Source organism: Uranotaenia lowii, chromosome 1 (genome assembly GCF_029784155.1).
Source record: "Uranotaenia lowii strain MFRU-FL chromosome 1, ASM2978415v1, whole genome shotgun sequence".
Taxonomy (NCBI): Eukaryota; Metazoa; Arthropoda; class Insecta; order Diptera; family Culicidae; genus Uranotaenia; species Uranotaenia lowii.
The window spans coordinates 131,133,789-131,148,228 of NC_073691.1; the positions used below are offsets into that span (position 1 = coordinate 131,133,789).

At 39.4% G+C, this 14,440-nt stretch overlaps 2 protein-coding genes and 1 long non-coding RNA gene across 3 annotated transcripts in view; 1 reads left to right on the plus strand and 2 right to left on the minus strand.

Moving 5' to 3' along the window:
* LOC129740037 (cyclin G) overlaps positions 1 to 14,440 on the plus strand; it is a 43,382-nt gene that overhangs the window by 6,967 nt on the left and 21,975 nt on the right. The gene's annotated exons all lie outside the window — the stretch shown is intronic.
* Positions 3,612 to 5,394, minus strand: LOC129740038 (uncharacterized). Its single transcript, XR_008736076.1, has 4 exons — positions 4,863 to 5,394; positions 4,403 to 4,790; positions 4,129 to 4,341; positions 3,612 to 4,068 (listed from the first exon to the last, which is right to left on the minus strand). It is a non-coding gene; the product is annotated as an uncharacterized LOC129740038 (long non-coding RNA).
* Positions 5,793 to 6,215, minus strand: LOC129737932 (eukaryotic translation initiation factor 4E-like). Its single transcript, XM_055729101.1, has one exon. It carries the CDS (start codon positions 6,213 to 6,215, stop codon positions 5,793 to 5,795), a length of 423 nt encoding a protein of 140 aa, XP_055585076.1.

The following is a 14,440-nucleotide window of genomic DNA, read 5'->3' on the forward strand; positions in this document are numbered from 1 at the left end:
AACAGATATGAATGTGAACAAATACGTACCTACACTTTAATGCTGAACTTTTTTCTAAGAGCAGGAAACGCAAAATAAAGAATTAACTTTCTTTATTGTAAACCTTATTACACCATTTAAATTACCTCATATTGAATATATGTAGGGTTACGTAAAAAAATACGATAAATAATTTTATTTAATACTTCATTTTATTCATTCTCTAAACAGCATCAAGTTGAAGGGACATCTCCGAATCCTGTTGGTCTGAGTTTGCTTGAATTGGAGTAAAATTGGTGATTGATATTTTTAGAACCCGATGTTGTAAACTTGACACAAAGGAATCGTTGGCCAACCAACAAGCGAGAGCACCTGGAGTCGGTATCGAAGCTGATAGTTATTGTTATATAACAATGTACATATATAATGTACATAATATGAGTCCCGGAAGTAAGTGTAGGGCTCCCGAACGTGTAACTTAAAGAGTGTCATTACTAAAACCTGAACGAAGATACATACTTATCCTGGCGCGTGGCGGTGACGAACGATATTGTTATTGAAACGCTGTTCTCTGTACACATAAACACACACAAATTTGATGTAAATTTGACTATGGTTTCTAGAACTTGTCTTAAGTTACGTTTCAGAAACTCGAAGTCTCAATATTTGATTTAAGAAAATTTTATCTTTGATTAATGTTGCAGCGTTCGCTACTATGTATATGTATATAGTATTGATTCCTTCTAGCTGGAGGAGCTAGTAAAACTATGTCCGACAAAAGGAAAAAATCCATATTCGGGGAATAACCTCGTTTAAATATATGCTTCAATTCCAAAATGAGATCACTGCCTAGCTGGATGGAAAACAGGTTTTTACAAATGATTTATTTATCTTGAAAACAGTATCATCAGGTTAATTTTTTTTTACTTCCAGGCTCAAGTTTTAACGAATATTGTATTATCTTGGTCTAGATGTGCGGAGGCATTGAGAAATTATAGCTTCCCGCTTCGCATGTTGTCAAATGGCAAAAAATCAAACAACTACGGATTTACTGAACAATGTGGATTGTGTCGAAAAACAATCCTCTACGGAAAATAAAACATGACATCGAAGTGTGGAAGGATTGAAACGACCGCCGAGAACAAATGGTGCAAACCAGATGCCGTATCACTCATACAAGGATCATGGAAGGACATCTTTTTGATAAGCAAGACAACATATGTCAAACCCAAAAGCTAGCTAGCTTGGCTGATTTTTGTAAAAGAGATCTCAGAAGCTTTAATATTATGTTCGTGATTACATACAAATTACGAAATTTATTAATTTTTATTAGAACTAAATACATAACCGAAAAATTAACAAAAATGGGCAACTCTTCGAGATTTTCATTTCCGCAATTAATGCATTTTTCAATGAACTCTTTATGTTTTTGAAACTTTGTGTTTTCCGAAAATTTTGTTCGACTGTAAGTGAACTTTATGTCAAATGAGATGCTACATTTTGTACATAATGTTTGTCATAAATTTACTTCAAGAATGATCTAAAATTATTTATGTTTTCGTGAAATTATGTCGTCGTCGTCGTTTTTGACTCTTCCAAGGTTTTTATCATCCTCATGTTTGTACTATTATCTGGCATTTCTCCCGACAGAAGAAACGGGATCCTGAATAACAAAAAACAACTATGAGGTTAACTAAATTTAAAATTTTCGGTAATTTTTACCGAACCCTGGAAAACGTTCAGTAATTTCAGCTAAGGATGGGCATCGCATAACATGAAATGACTCGAGTCTCCAGAAGATACTTCAAGCGAGAAAATTTTAACTTCTGAAGAACATACCTTAGGACCTTAGAGACTTTGTCAAATTCATGTTTTCGCATAAAGCGGATATGTCTTCTGAAACGAAATTTCAGCCATGAAGCTCGACGTGAAATGACACGAGTCGAAAATTTCAAGAAGACACTTTCGTTTTAGGCGAAAACATCGATTTGACGGAGCCTGGTTTATGTTCTTCAGAATTGAAATTTCTCAATTGAAGTGTTTTCTGAAGACTCGAATCATCTCGCGTAATGTGCTGTGCATTATAAGCTGAAATTACCGAAAGTTTTACGGGTTTCGGTAAAAATTACCGGTATTTCGGTAACAATTACAGAAATTTCGGTGAAAATTACCGTTTTTTTGGTAAAAGTTCCCGATATTTCTGTAATAGTTACCGAAATACCGGTAATATTTATCGGTATTTTGAGAAGATTTACCGGCATTTCGGTAATTGTTACAGGTGTTTCGGTAAATTCTACCGGTCGGTCGGTGAAAAATACCGGACTTTTACAGCTTTTCGGTAAAAAAATAACGGTATTTCGGTAATAGTTTTAGATAATTCGGTAATAATTACAGGTAATTCGGTAATATTTTCAGGTTCCGGTTAAACACTACCGGTTTTTCGGTAATAATTACAGGCATTTCGGTTGTACAACACCGTTGTTCGGTAATATAACGAGCTGTCACGTTGACAACTGTCAATAATTTGACAGATGATCTTACATATAATCAGCCGAGTTTCGATAATTTTTTACCGAAAAAGATCTGTAATATTTGACAGCTGTCACTTCTCCGCCATGAAAAAATTACCGAACAGTTTAACGATTTCCACATGTTAGGATTTCGGTAAAAAAATTACCGAACTCGGTAATTTTCGTTTACTGTGTAGCTGCGTTCAATCGTAAGTAGCGATTGGTTTCGACTAGTTTCTGTCAAGTGGTCGTTGTTCAACGGGCTCATGTTTTGGTCGAAACAGGTCTGGTCGTTGTTCAACGGAGCAAGTTGAAATCGATCGAAACTAGTCGAAACCGATCCAGCTCGAAAGCAGGATTCATTTCTACCACACTAACACACATGTAGCGTGTGTGTCAGACAAAGACAGAGAGCATGATTTTGTTTCGTTTTCGCCATTTCATTTTCGTGCTCTGGATCTGGATGTTTTGATTCAGTCGGCTGTCGGTTCTGTATGTTTCGTGTCGGTGGGATTGTCGCTGTGCCAACTCTTCCTGCGATTCTGTTTGTGCTGTGCGGTAGAAGACGGTTTGTCAGCAATTATGGAGGAGATTGTTCTGATGCACCTCACCCAAGGGAACTTTGGAAGTTACCGTACCGGTTTCCACAGCAAACAGGCTAACATCAGGTAGGAATAAAATAAGTTTTAGGCACATAATAGCCATTTTGTAGTGCACGTAGCATTTTTTTTAAAACATGATCTATGCTGGCACCGCAATCAAACGGTTTGATGTGGTGCTTGCGGGAGGTACAGCGTTTGCCGGATCAATTTCACTAACGTGATACGTACCAACGTATGATATAAGGGCTGGAGAAGAGATTAAGATGCTCAAAGCCCAAGTGACTCGGGGACATTTGAAATTCGGATTTCAACTGCATAGACAATAATGAAGTGAACTTTTTTTCTGTTTTTATATTGCAGATCCAGATTACTTTGCCGATTTTTTTCCGTCGAGTTTCGGATACAGCGGAGCCGTTCCACTAAAATTTAGGACCTGGGATGTCGAATACGGAAATACATGGTAAAAAATAAATATAAATGCTATTCTTTATCAACTTTTTATACAACAGAGTCTGAATTTATTGAGAAAATTTCAATATGAATGTTTAATTCTGATTATGTTATGCTGTCTACTTATAAAAACTATATATATATTCAGAGTTTCACTTATAAAGTTCGACTGTAGTTTTTTGCCTTTGTATTTAACTATGTTTTTTATTTTATTTTTAGAAACTTCAAACGTCCATAAAGCGAAAAATGGGGGGCAGTCTGCCCTCGATGTCCGAACCTTCACTTCGGTTTTCGAGGTCAAATGCGACGAGTTTCGTACATTCTTCCAGGGTCATCTTCCTGCTTTGGCTGACAAGAGATACCAGAAAGGCAGATAACTTCAAAAGAACTTCCCGGTAGTGTCTTGTAGTCGGAATAGCTTCCTTCCTTCGAACACTTTCTTCTCCGTGTTTGAAATCTTCCGTCTAAGGGGGCATCTATCAACGAAAACTTCCAGTTGAATGTCGTTGTTTGAATTTCAATTCATCCTTAAAAAAAACATTGTCAGTAAAAACAATCTAATAAAATAAACCTTAGATCAATCTTACATTCCACACCAAAGTTTTTGGAAAACCAATGTTCCTGATGCGTTTGATGCTCCCGACAGAGTTGATAAGGTTCGGGTCATGACCAGCTTTTAGTTTTTATCTCGATATAAAAACGCGGACCGGACTACATTCAGGAATAACATCTTCCGGATACGTTTAAAAACATCCGAACTATCCAAATATCTTCTATTACTTATTCCAAAAATCGAGAACCTATCAGAAAAAATTATTTTTTTATAATTGAATTAACTTAAACTTTAATAGTGTAATGTACCTGATCCGATAGCGGGATCATTTCTGTTGAGTAGCCAGCTTCAAGCCATGGCCATGGCTTGATCCATAGGACGAATTCTTTGCCGAAACTATGCTCCCCTATCGGATAAAGACGTAAGAAATAGCTAGCATTGGCCGGTGCTGGTGATTCTACGAGCGTTCTAACCGGAAGAATCAACATGAGTATCGCACCACCGGAAGCAGCTGTAACCGTTTTTTAATTCCAACTTGGCTGCTTTCCTAACAACCCGTTTGTCGCCGACTTTCTGCTTCAACTCAAATAAAACATCTGCTTCAATTCTGCTTCAACAAATAAAACATCAAATCAAATCAATCAACTCAACATATTCCGGTGGTTCCTTGGTGTTAAAGTTGTGGTAGTACTTTTCCTGTAAATAAAAGATTCATTTTAAATACCAGTCAGAAAAAAAGGTTCTTACGGAAAAATATTAGAAGATTACCTTTATCGGACCGGTACTTCATCCAGGGGCACTGGAAAAGCAATTTTTTGCTGCTATAACTTCGTCCGGCCTTTCCCAGGAAATTTGCTTGATGATTCAGAAGTAGGTTCGTCTGTCCGGGGCATTTTGTTCCGTCCATTCGCTGACCAGCACCGACGAAACCACCATATTATTGTAGGCATGATGTCGGGATTAGGGCTACTGGCTCCTCCAATTGTTGCTGCAGCACCTGGCGGTCCTACTTCGGGTGGGGATGCACTGAACGGAACCATCGCTGAAATAGAAGCCCTCCGTCGACCGGTGGAGCCGACATAATAGGCTCTGATTCATAATTTGTATCGGAAAATTAGCTTGTTTTCTTGCCCGTTACGAAATGCGTCGAAATTTTACCGGCGCTCTGTTGTTTTTGATATTTTGCGTGTGCCAAACGCACAAAACACGCATTAGTATTGGTGTAAGTATGTTCAACCTGTTCAACGGACGACCTGGTTGAAATCGATCGAAGTCAATTGGAAAGAGACAGATTATCAACTGTCAAAATCCATTCCTACTTGTTTCGACCTATTTCAACCTGTTTCGACTAACTTCCATTGAGGGCATCCGCAGCAATCGCGAGCAAAGTGAAAATGCTCACGAGTTTAATCACTTTGATACCGCACCGGGGGTTAGTATGATGGTGAGTAAAATAGGGCCGTTGCCGTCGGGACCGACAAAATCACCAAATTTGCTCACAAGATAGGGGCGAGAGCAAACATGCACTGAAAAAATTCGCCCGTTTAATGCTGAGTGAACAAACTACGTTCAGCGTGTAGAATTTTGTAGTGGGGAAAAACTAGGCTTTCGGTTGCCCATAATAATGAAAAAACGTAAAATTTAGCTCATCGTGTTTTAATTTTTGGCAACAAATTTACCCAACCTTCCTCTCACAATTTATGGTTCGAATATGGCAAGAAATCGACTTACAGCTTTCTCCGGCATCGGCGCGTCCCGGTTCATGACGGTGGAGGTCCAAATCGCAATTTTATCCATCTTCTGGCGAATGTTCACGACGGCACCGCAAATTTCTTCAGGATTATCGACAACCTTGCCGATCAGCCACAATGTCATATCCAGCCAATGTTTGTCCAATTCGTGGCGCTGCTGCCGGAGCACGTTGATCACCCACCGGCTGCCGCGGAAATTCTTCTCGTCTTCCCACATGTTCTTATCCGGTTCCTGATACCCGAGCGTCCATTGGAATTGCAGCGGATTCTTGATGATGCGATCCGGATCGACGATGCCGTACTGCTCGGTATGATTTTGCTCGGCGCTCTCCGGTCGTCGCTCAACCTCCTCATCGGTTTCGCCAGCCATGATTGCCCATCGGCTTAGCTCGAGAAGTGTCTCCCCAGACATGTTGATAGAGCCAGGGGACAGGGAAATTTGCTTCTCGGGGGCTTTTCACTGGAAATCCGCTACACTTCCATCGAACTCTGCAATAACCGGTTGCCGTTCGCTACTTTACCGCACAATTTCTCACTGGTAGCGCTCTCAATCCTCCTTTGGCCAGAAAATCACTCCTTTTTGTGGCAGCTTAGACCGACGTCATCTCCTTTTTTCTTCTTTTTTTTTTCCACAGGTTCCACGTCACCTGACGCACACTTTTCCGCAAACTTTTTGTTTTTGTTTTTCAGTTTTGCGGGAGCTGTGGGCTGTCGGGTTTATTTAAAATAAACTCGATACAGTGGGCCAAATCTGGTCGAACAAAGTCACTCTTAATTTGTTTTTGATTAGGGTTGGGTTTTTTCTAACAAAATGTTGCCAATTTTTTGCTCGAATCATATCGAATTATAGTCAACTCAAACATTTAAAAAACCAAATGTAACAATTTGTTGACATTCAGTTCAGTTCAGTTTGCTATACGAATCAATTTTATAATATTGAATCGTCGCGCCTGACCACACCAAGCACTGTATTCACAAAGGATCCGCCAGCTCACACAGTGTTCCGGTGCACCAAGAGTTCCCGGAGACAAGTGCTGCAAAGAACCCCTTCGTATGCTCCAAGTATGAGTCGAACGACACCTTCGAACAGTCGAGCTCGTTTTGCCTTCATCCGTCTCCCAATGTTGGCCGTTCAAACGCAAACGGCTGGTGGAAACTCTCTCCTATTTGGATACGCTCATGAAAAAAGCCGTGAAGCAGTTCGCAGGGCTGGAGCGGATATCTGATAGTGGCTTTCTTTCGGCTAAGGCCAATGACACGAAACAGTGACCAACTTCAACACAGGCTTAGAAACCGGAGCCAGTCATTCCGGGCAAAAAAGGAGCTGGGTAAGGATGTTTCTTGTCTATTTTCAATTAAAAATGACGATATTGTTCTTTTTCAGGAAACGTTCGCTGACCAAACGTACTGCCACCGGAAGCGGTGATGTTTTTGAGGATCGAATTTGAAAAGACTTCCACCGACTCAGCTGGCACCGCGGTCTCATTCATAGGTGTGAGCCTTCGAGCTTTATCCGCCCACTACGAAAAGCTCAGAGTTCAGTCGTTGTATATATTAGTTTTGTTTTTAACAAAAAAAAATGTAAATTCGATTGACAAAAGCAAAGCAAAAATCTTATTCATTCTTCCTTTTTTTTCAGATTCAATTCCACGGATACCTCCTAGATTTGGCAGTACGTTAGCTGCAGCAATAAATTACGAATAGAAGTGTCAAGAGAAAAAAAAAGATTCAAATAAAGACGAGAACTTTTAGAATAAAAATGGTGTATTATCGTATGAACGTTAAAATGTAGCTTAACTCGAAATGGTTCTTCTTTTAGAATAGATACGATTGGAATAATCTAACCTGGGCCGGTGGTGAAGATTCACAATCCGGTATTTAGTCGTTCCACACTTCATCTGAATCTGACAGAGACCGTATGAGTAACGTTTTGCACTTATCGGTCGTCAAGTCGCTGAAACTGTAGCTGGGTCCATGAGCAGTATTTTTAGCAGATAGGTTTGAACCGGGGCAATGATGCATGAAGTCCTCCTTCTCGCTGCGCTGCACCAGGGCAAACGGTTCCGACTCTTTTAGGGTGAAGTCTTGGGACCAGCGGCGGAAAACCTCCTGCTTGATGGTGGAACTTCACAGCAGCTGGCATATTTTGCACAAGTTCCGCTGACATTCGGATGATTCCGGCTGCTACTTCCCAGAAGTTCTTGCTGCCTCCGGCACCGGGCCCGGTTGCTGGTCGCTCGAGCTGCTTGGCTCTGTTGCTGCTGTATGGCATGTTCAACCAACATGTCGACTTTGACGTCACGTAACGGATAGTAGTTAACCCGTCGAATAACCTCCAACAATCACCACGCATTATAAAAATTATTAATAGTTACGATAATAATCAAAATTAAAGCGAAAAAACTATCGACTCCTAAAATTTGCACGATCAGTATAAATTTAGTTTAAGATTTTCTGCAAAAGTTTTCTCAGTGCAATGTACAATTCAAAAATAATAATGCTTCCGCCCGGTGCGCGAATGAGTGTGTATACCAAAATCGGTCCGCTGAAATGAGCAAAATCGGGCCGCGTATACTCCCGTATTGGTGCGTTTGCTCTGAACACACATTATACAAACATTTTTCACTCGAACACTAAGAGCAAACGCACCAATACGAGAGTATACGCGGCCCGATTTTGCTCATTTCAGCGGACCGATTTTGGTATACACACTCTTTCGCGCACCGGGTGGAAGCATATTATTTTTAAATTGTGCATTGCACTGAGAAAACTTTAACAGAAAATATTAAATTAAATTTACTGATCGAATAAATTTTCGGAGTCGATAGTTTTTTCGCTTCAATTTCGGTTATTATCATTTTTATTAATTATTAATTATTATTATGCATAGCGATTGTTGGAGGTTATTCGACGGGTTAACTGCTATCCGTTATGTGACGCCAAAGTCGACATGCTGGTTGAAGATGCCATACAGCAGCAACAGGGCCACGCAGTTTCGAGCGACCAGCAACCGGGTCAGGTTGCGGATGCAGCTAGAACTTAAGTGAATTCTGTGCAGTGTCAGCCGGAATCATCCGAAATTCAGCGGAACTTGCGCGAAATATGCCAGCTGCTGTGGAGTTCCACGATCAAACAGGAGGTTTTCCGCCGCTGGTCCAAGACTTTGGCTTCAGTGAGTCGGAACCGTTTTCCCTGGTGCAGCGCAGCGAGAAGGAGGATTGTATGCATCATTGCCCCGGTTCAAACTTATCTGCTAAAGATGCTGCTCATGGCCCCGGTCAGACAGTGAAGTTTTTTTTGTCTATCTGCTGCCTATACTTTTCCAACCTGTACGGAGGGTAGAAAAAAATTTTAAAAAAATAAATTTTCGCTAAATAAACAGTTTTTTCACTTACCTGCATTGCTTACGTTGTTGTTACTCGATGCTGGTCAATTGCAAGTTCTGCACTGTTCAAAATTATGCTAATTCCGACGACCCACTCGGCTGCGAAGAACAAACCCTGGGCCACCGATTCCGAGGGCCTAAATTTTCACCTCTTTCGACCCAGCACAGAATACTTCCAAAATGGCTCTATATAATTTTCGACACATTTCCGATCCCCCCGCGAACAAAATTCCGTCCGCACGTTCGAACGAATCAAAAGAAAAGCCACAATTGCTTAATTAATCAACAAATTGTTTACCAAAATTACAAAATTTTAATAAACATCGTTTGTTGAACTTAGCCTTAAATGGTAGATTTTTTTCAGTGCATGTTTGCTCTCGCCCCTTTCTAGTGAGCAAATTTGGTGATTTTGTCGGTCCCGACGGCAACGGCCCTATTTTGCTCACCCACATACTAACCCCCGGTGCGGTTTAAAAGTGATCAAACGCGTGAGCATTTTCACTATACTCGCGATTGCTGCGGATGCCCTAATGATTGCTAGCGAAAACAGCAACAAAAAAAAACCATCTCCACCCCGGCTGGGAGGATGGTTTGTACAAAATATTTTACTATGCAAATCGTGTTTACAGCGACAAAATTTCATCGAATTTCATCGCATTTGTACAAATGTTGTGTAGTCTGTGGCCCGCTTTAGCACCTGTCAAATCAGGAGCTGGTCGATATTCAAATTTGGCTCCTGGCTCGCTTTTTTAACATCCACGCTCATTTTCTTATAACCATTTATGGTTCTTAAATAACCATTTTATGATGTTTACTTCAGAATCGCCAATATGGTTATTTTTCAATAATTTTTCTAGAAAGAATTTTAACCATTTTGGTAGTTTTCGAGTATAAACCATAAAATGGTTGAATAATTTGATATCGCCATTTTGAAAGCGATTTAAACTGCAGCCGGACGCCCAAGCAAATTTTTTCTTCCGCGGAACAGCATCCAGTTTCCTGAAAAATCGGTTCTGGAAATCGTCCAAACTTCGGATTTGTAGAAGATGGAGAAAGGTGAGTGATTTATTCCAATTGTTTGTCGATCCCAACATCATGAACAAAGTAAAATTTCAGAGTTCCGATTGGATGATGCCGGTTCAATTCCGTTTGATAAACCAACAACATTCAATAGGACGAGGACTCACTCACCGGTCCATCGTTACCAGCCACTGCTAATGGAATACAAAAGGAATTGTTTTTCACACCGCCCGGAAGGAGCTGGAGCACCACCCGGAGGGAGGCCAAACTGTTCGAAAAACATCAAAGATTATTCGCCAGACCCGCCTCCTCCACCCTCACCCCGTTAAGGATAGCAAACTAGGGATAATGGTATCGGCCATCCCGCAAGAGCTCGTTTTTTATCAGGTTTCGGTAGCGATCGTGGGGGAATTTTACTCCTGCAACCAGATTATTCGGCTGCTGTTGGTGCAAATCGCACAAAACAGCCCTTACGGTTGAAAAATAACCACTTTTGAATTTCTACGGTAATCTTCCATGCGGTTAAAAAACAACCATATTTCTACTTCTCCCCGAAAAGTCATTTTATGGGTTCTCATGGAGAACTCATAAAATGGCATTTCCCGGGAAAAGGTCAAAAATGGTTATTTTTGAATAATAAATGGTTTAATAGTTTCTAGCGTGTCCAGGAGCAAGAAAATACCTGGTTTGAAACCTTGTGGTGCTTTAAAACCAGGTGCCGTGGAAGTTTCAAAATGGAGTGTTATTATAGCTTTGATACCTGATCACTGCTGATACTCTTACGGCGCGTTCGTAAACTGATTTGTTTGGGTGATGCATCGATTTTTTTGGTAGATGTCAAATCACCTTCCAATGCTTTTGCATACAGTTTGTTTAATATTTGCTACGCCAGCATCGATAGAAAAAATCACTTTGATAGAATAAATCAATTTACGAACACGCCGTTATTGAAAATTCATTGGGTTTGATAAACGTTCGTTTAAGTTTTCAACTGGTAAAAATTGTAAAACAACTGAACTCATTTTAATAACATGAATTTGTATAAAGTTATATTGTAACGGATTGTCTGTGCTTTAAGCAATCCATTCAATAAAACCGGAAAAGCAATCACAGTACACTGAGGTTTTTTTACGCGGTATTTCGTCCCGCGTAAAAAAAATTCGCGTTAATTCGAAAATCCGCGTAAAAAAACCGCGTTAATTCAAAAATCCGCTTAAAAAAACCGCGTTAATTCGAAAATCCGCGTAAAAAAAAATCTCGTTAATTCGAAAATCCACGTAAAAAAAACCCGAAATTCGAAAATCCACGTAAAAAATCCATTTTAATTAAAAAATTCGCGCAAAAAAGCACGTAACTAAAAAAACGCGTAAGAACCATGATTATTTAAAAATTTGCGTACAATGATAGTTTATTTTTAAGATAAAAAAAAATCAATTAGATTAATAGAATAGTAGAATATAGTGAGGCTTATTTGACAGTGTTTAATTCAGATCGTCTCATGTCTCAGGTCTCATGTTCCATGTCTCAGGTCTTAGGTCTCATGTCTCAGGTCTCATGTTCCATGTCTCAGGTCTCAGGTCTCATGTCTCATGTCTCATATCTCATGTCTCAGGTCTCATGTCTCAGGTTTCAGGTCTCAGGTCTCATGTCTCATGTCTCAGGTCTCAGGTCTCATGTCTCATGGCTCATGTCTCATGTCTTAGGTCTCATGTCTCAGGTCTCATGTCTCAGGTCTCATGTCTTAGGTCTTAGGTCTCATGTCTCATGTCTCAGGTCTCAAGTCTCAGGTCTCATGTCTCGTGTCTCAGATCTCGAGTCTCATATTTCAGGTCTCAAATCTCAGGTCTCATGTCTCAGGTCTCAGGTCTCAAGTCTCAGGTCACAGATCTCATGTATCACGTTCTTAGTCTCAGAGCTAAGATTTTCCCAACTACAAAAAGATTCTAAGTGTTTTCCTTTGAAAAAGCCTTGAATATTTTCTCTGAAAAACCGCGTTAATTCGAAAATCCGCGTAAAAAAAAACCGCGTAAAAAAAACCTCAGTGTACTTCCTCGACAAGATACGGAATAATTTGAGTGCTTTATCTCGCTTTACTATCACCTTTGTTTGGGTTCCCTCGCATTGCTCGATAGTAGGCTATGAGGAGGCTGACTCTCTGGCAAAGCTGGGGGCGATGGAAGGCGACACGTATCAACGTAACATCGTCTTCAACGAATTTTACTATTTGGTTCGAAGAAACTCTCTTGTCAACTGGCAGCGCAAATGGGACGAGGATGAGTTAGGGTCGGCGGTTCCACTCGATTATCCCAAAGGTAAGCCTTAAACCCTGGTTTAATAGATTGGACCTGAGTCGGGATTTTATTCATATATTTTTCCGTCTCATGTCCAATCATTATTCCTTAGACGCGGTATTCTATCGTTTTGATATCGCTGGCAGCAATTTGTTTGGTTGCGGTCAAGGTTACTACACCCAAAATAATTTTGAAATTTTTTACGGTATTTTTCACGTAAATTGAGATTTTGTTGCATCATATCGATTCTACGTGAATTTTGTAGTAACCAAAGAGTATCAAGGATGGCCTGGTAGAAGCTGCTTTACTTTCACATAACTTACACATGATTTTCACGTAAATTCCAAATGGATGATCTAAATCCGTTTTATACAATTGTCTCAAGCGAGTGGTTATTAATTCTTATTAGAAAAGAATTGTCAGCCAACTGTTGTGAAAATTTGTGTGTCCCCGGAAGAGGAAATTGACAAGCATAATTAGATTTAGCTTTGTCTTTTTGGTAAGTGTCTTTGACTTTTTTGATGGTTCTGAATAATAATAAATTGATTCTTGTTTCCATATTTTGATAACAAGGGATGGATCTGGATGCATGTGCCCTTCCGAAACTGGTGCCGGTTACTGTTTTTTTTGTACGACTTCCCGGAATACGGAACACAGGACACCATATAAACAACAACGGACAAGGTAAAATTATGTATTAGTTAGATCATTTATTTTTCATTAATGTATACTTTTCCATTTTTTTCAGCATTCCACAAACCGCCCTGCGTTGCTGGTACTGCGGAAATTGAAGTGTTTTATTGTGGTAAAAGTGAAGTGTAAGCGAAAAATATTGTGAAAATAAAGTTAATCCTAAATGAAATTTTGTCATATTTTCATTATAAACATAAACAAAAATACAAACTGACCTACGTTTCATTCCCATTCTAAAAACACTCCTCGTAGCTTTCATAAGCACAGTGAGTTGAGTTCACTAAAAATTCACGTAAATTGTAGGTAAGGCCCATGAAACACGAATTCTTATAGGGACGTGTTTACATATTGATCTCGTAGGATCTACGTGAAAATCAATTGGATAAAAATTATGTAGTTTTTCACGTAGCCACGACGTGCAGATTGTTTTGGGTGTATGACATCGAGCATATTGTTTGGTCGCGTGAGGTCCATCTTGTTGCTTGAATGAATTTAATAGACTTCCTCCGGGCCAGGGGAAAACCACCCTATGTTCCTGTGAGAAATGTACTGGCCGTGATACCTGGACTGCATGTTCGAAATAAACATTTTCCTAAATGCTATTGATCTTCGTCTATAATCGTAAATCTTAAGTTTCATTTACATATACACGCAGCGAAAAGATTTTTTATTTCAAAGGAAAGTGCCGCAAAAACAAAGGATTTTTTCCTTTGATTTTGGGATAAATAAAAATTTCTTTGTGTCAAATGAATTTTCGTTTGTTTCAAAGAATTTATCTTTTGAAAACTCTTTGATTCAAAATACTAGTACTTTGATACAAAAAACAGTTTCTTTTGATTTAAAGTTGCTTTGTTTTGCCACAAGGTAATTTAATTTAGATTTAAAAGCATTAATTCATTGGACCATTTTCTATTTATTCCAATTGGAAGAAATATTTTCTGTTGTTTTGAAATTCCTATTAGGAATTTCAAATAATAAAAAGAAACGATTTTAAAAATAAAATTTATTTTCATTCACAAATAAATTAAACACTAGGTCACAAACTGGTTTACTTTAATCGAATCATCTGGTTTCAATTTTCGTGGACCTGATCGTTGGATTGGAGCGGTGTCACCTCGGATGAGGCATCCATGGACTTGGAAAACCATTCATCGGCCGTGGTCCTGTAAAATTGCAAGCACTTATTGAAATTCTTCAATATTTATT

Excerpts from the sequence above, each read along its gene's own strand:
- LOC129737932 (XM_055729101.1), bottom strand. The coding sequence starts at position 6,215 with ATGGCTGGCGAAACCGATGAGGAGGTTGAGCGACGACCGGAGAGCGCC.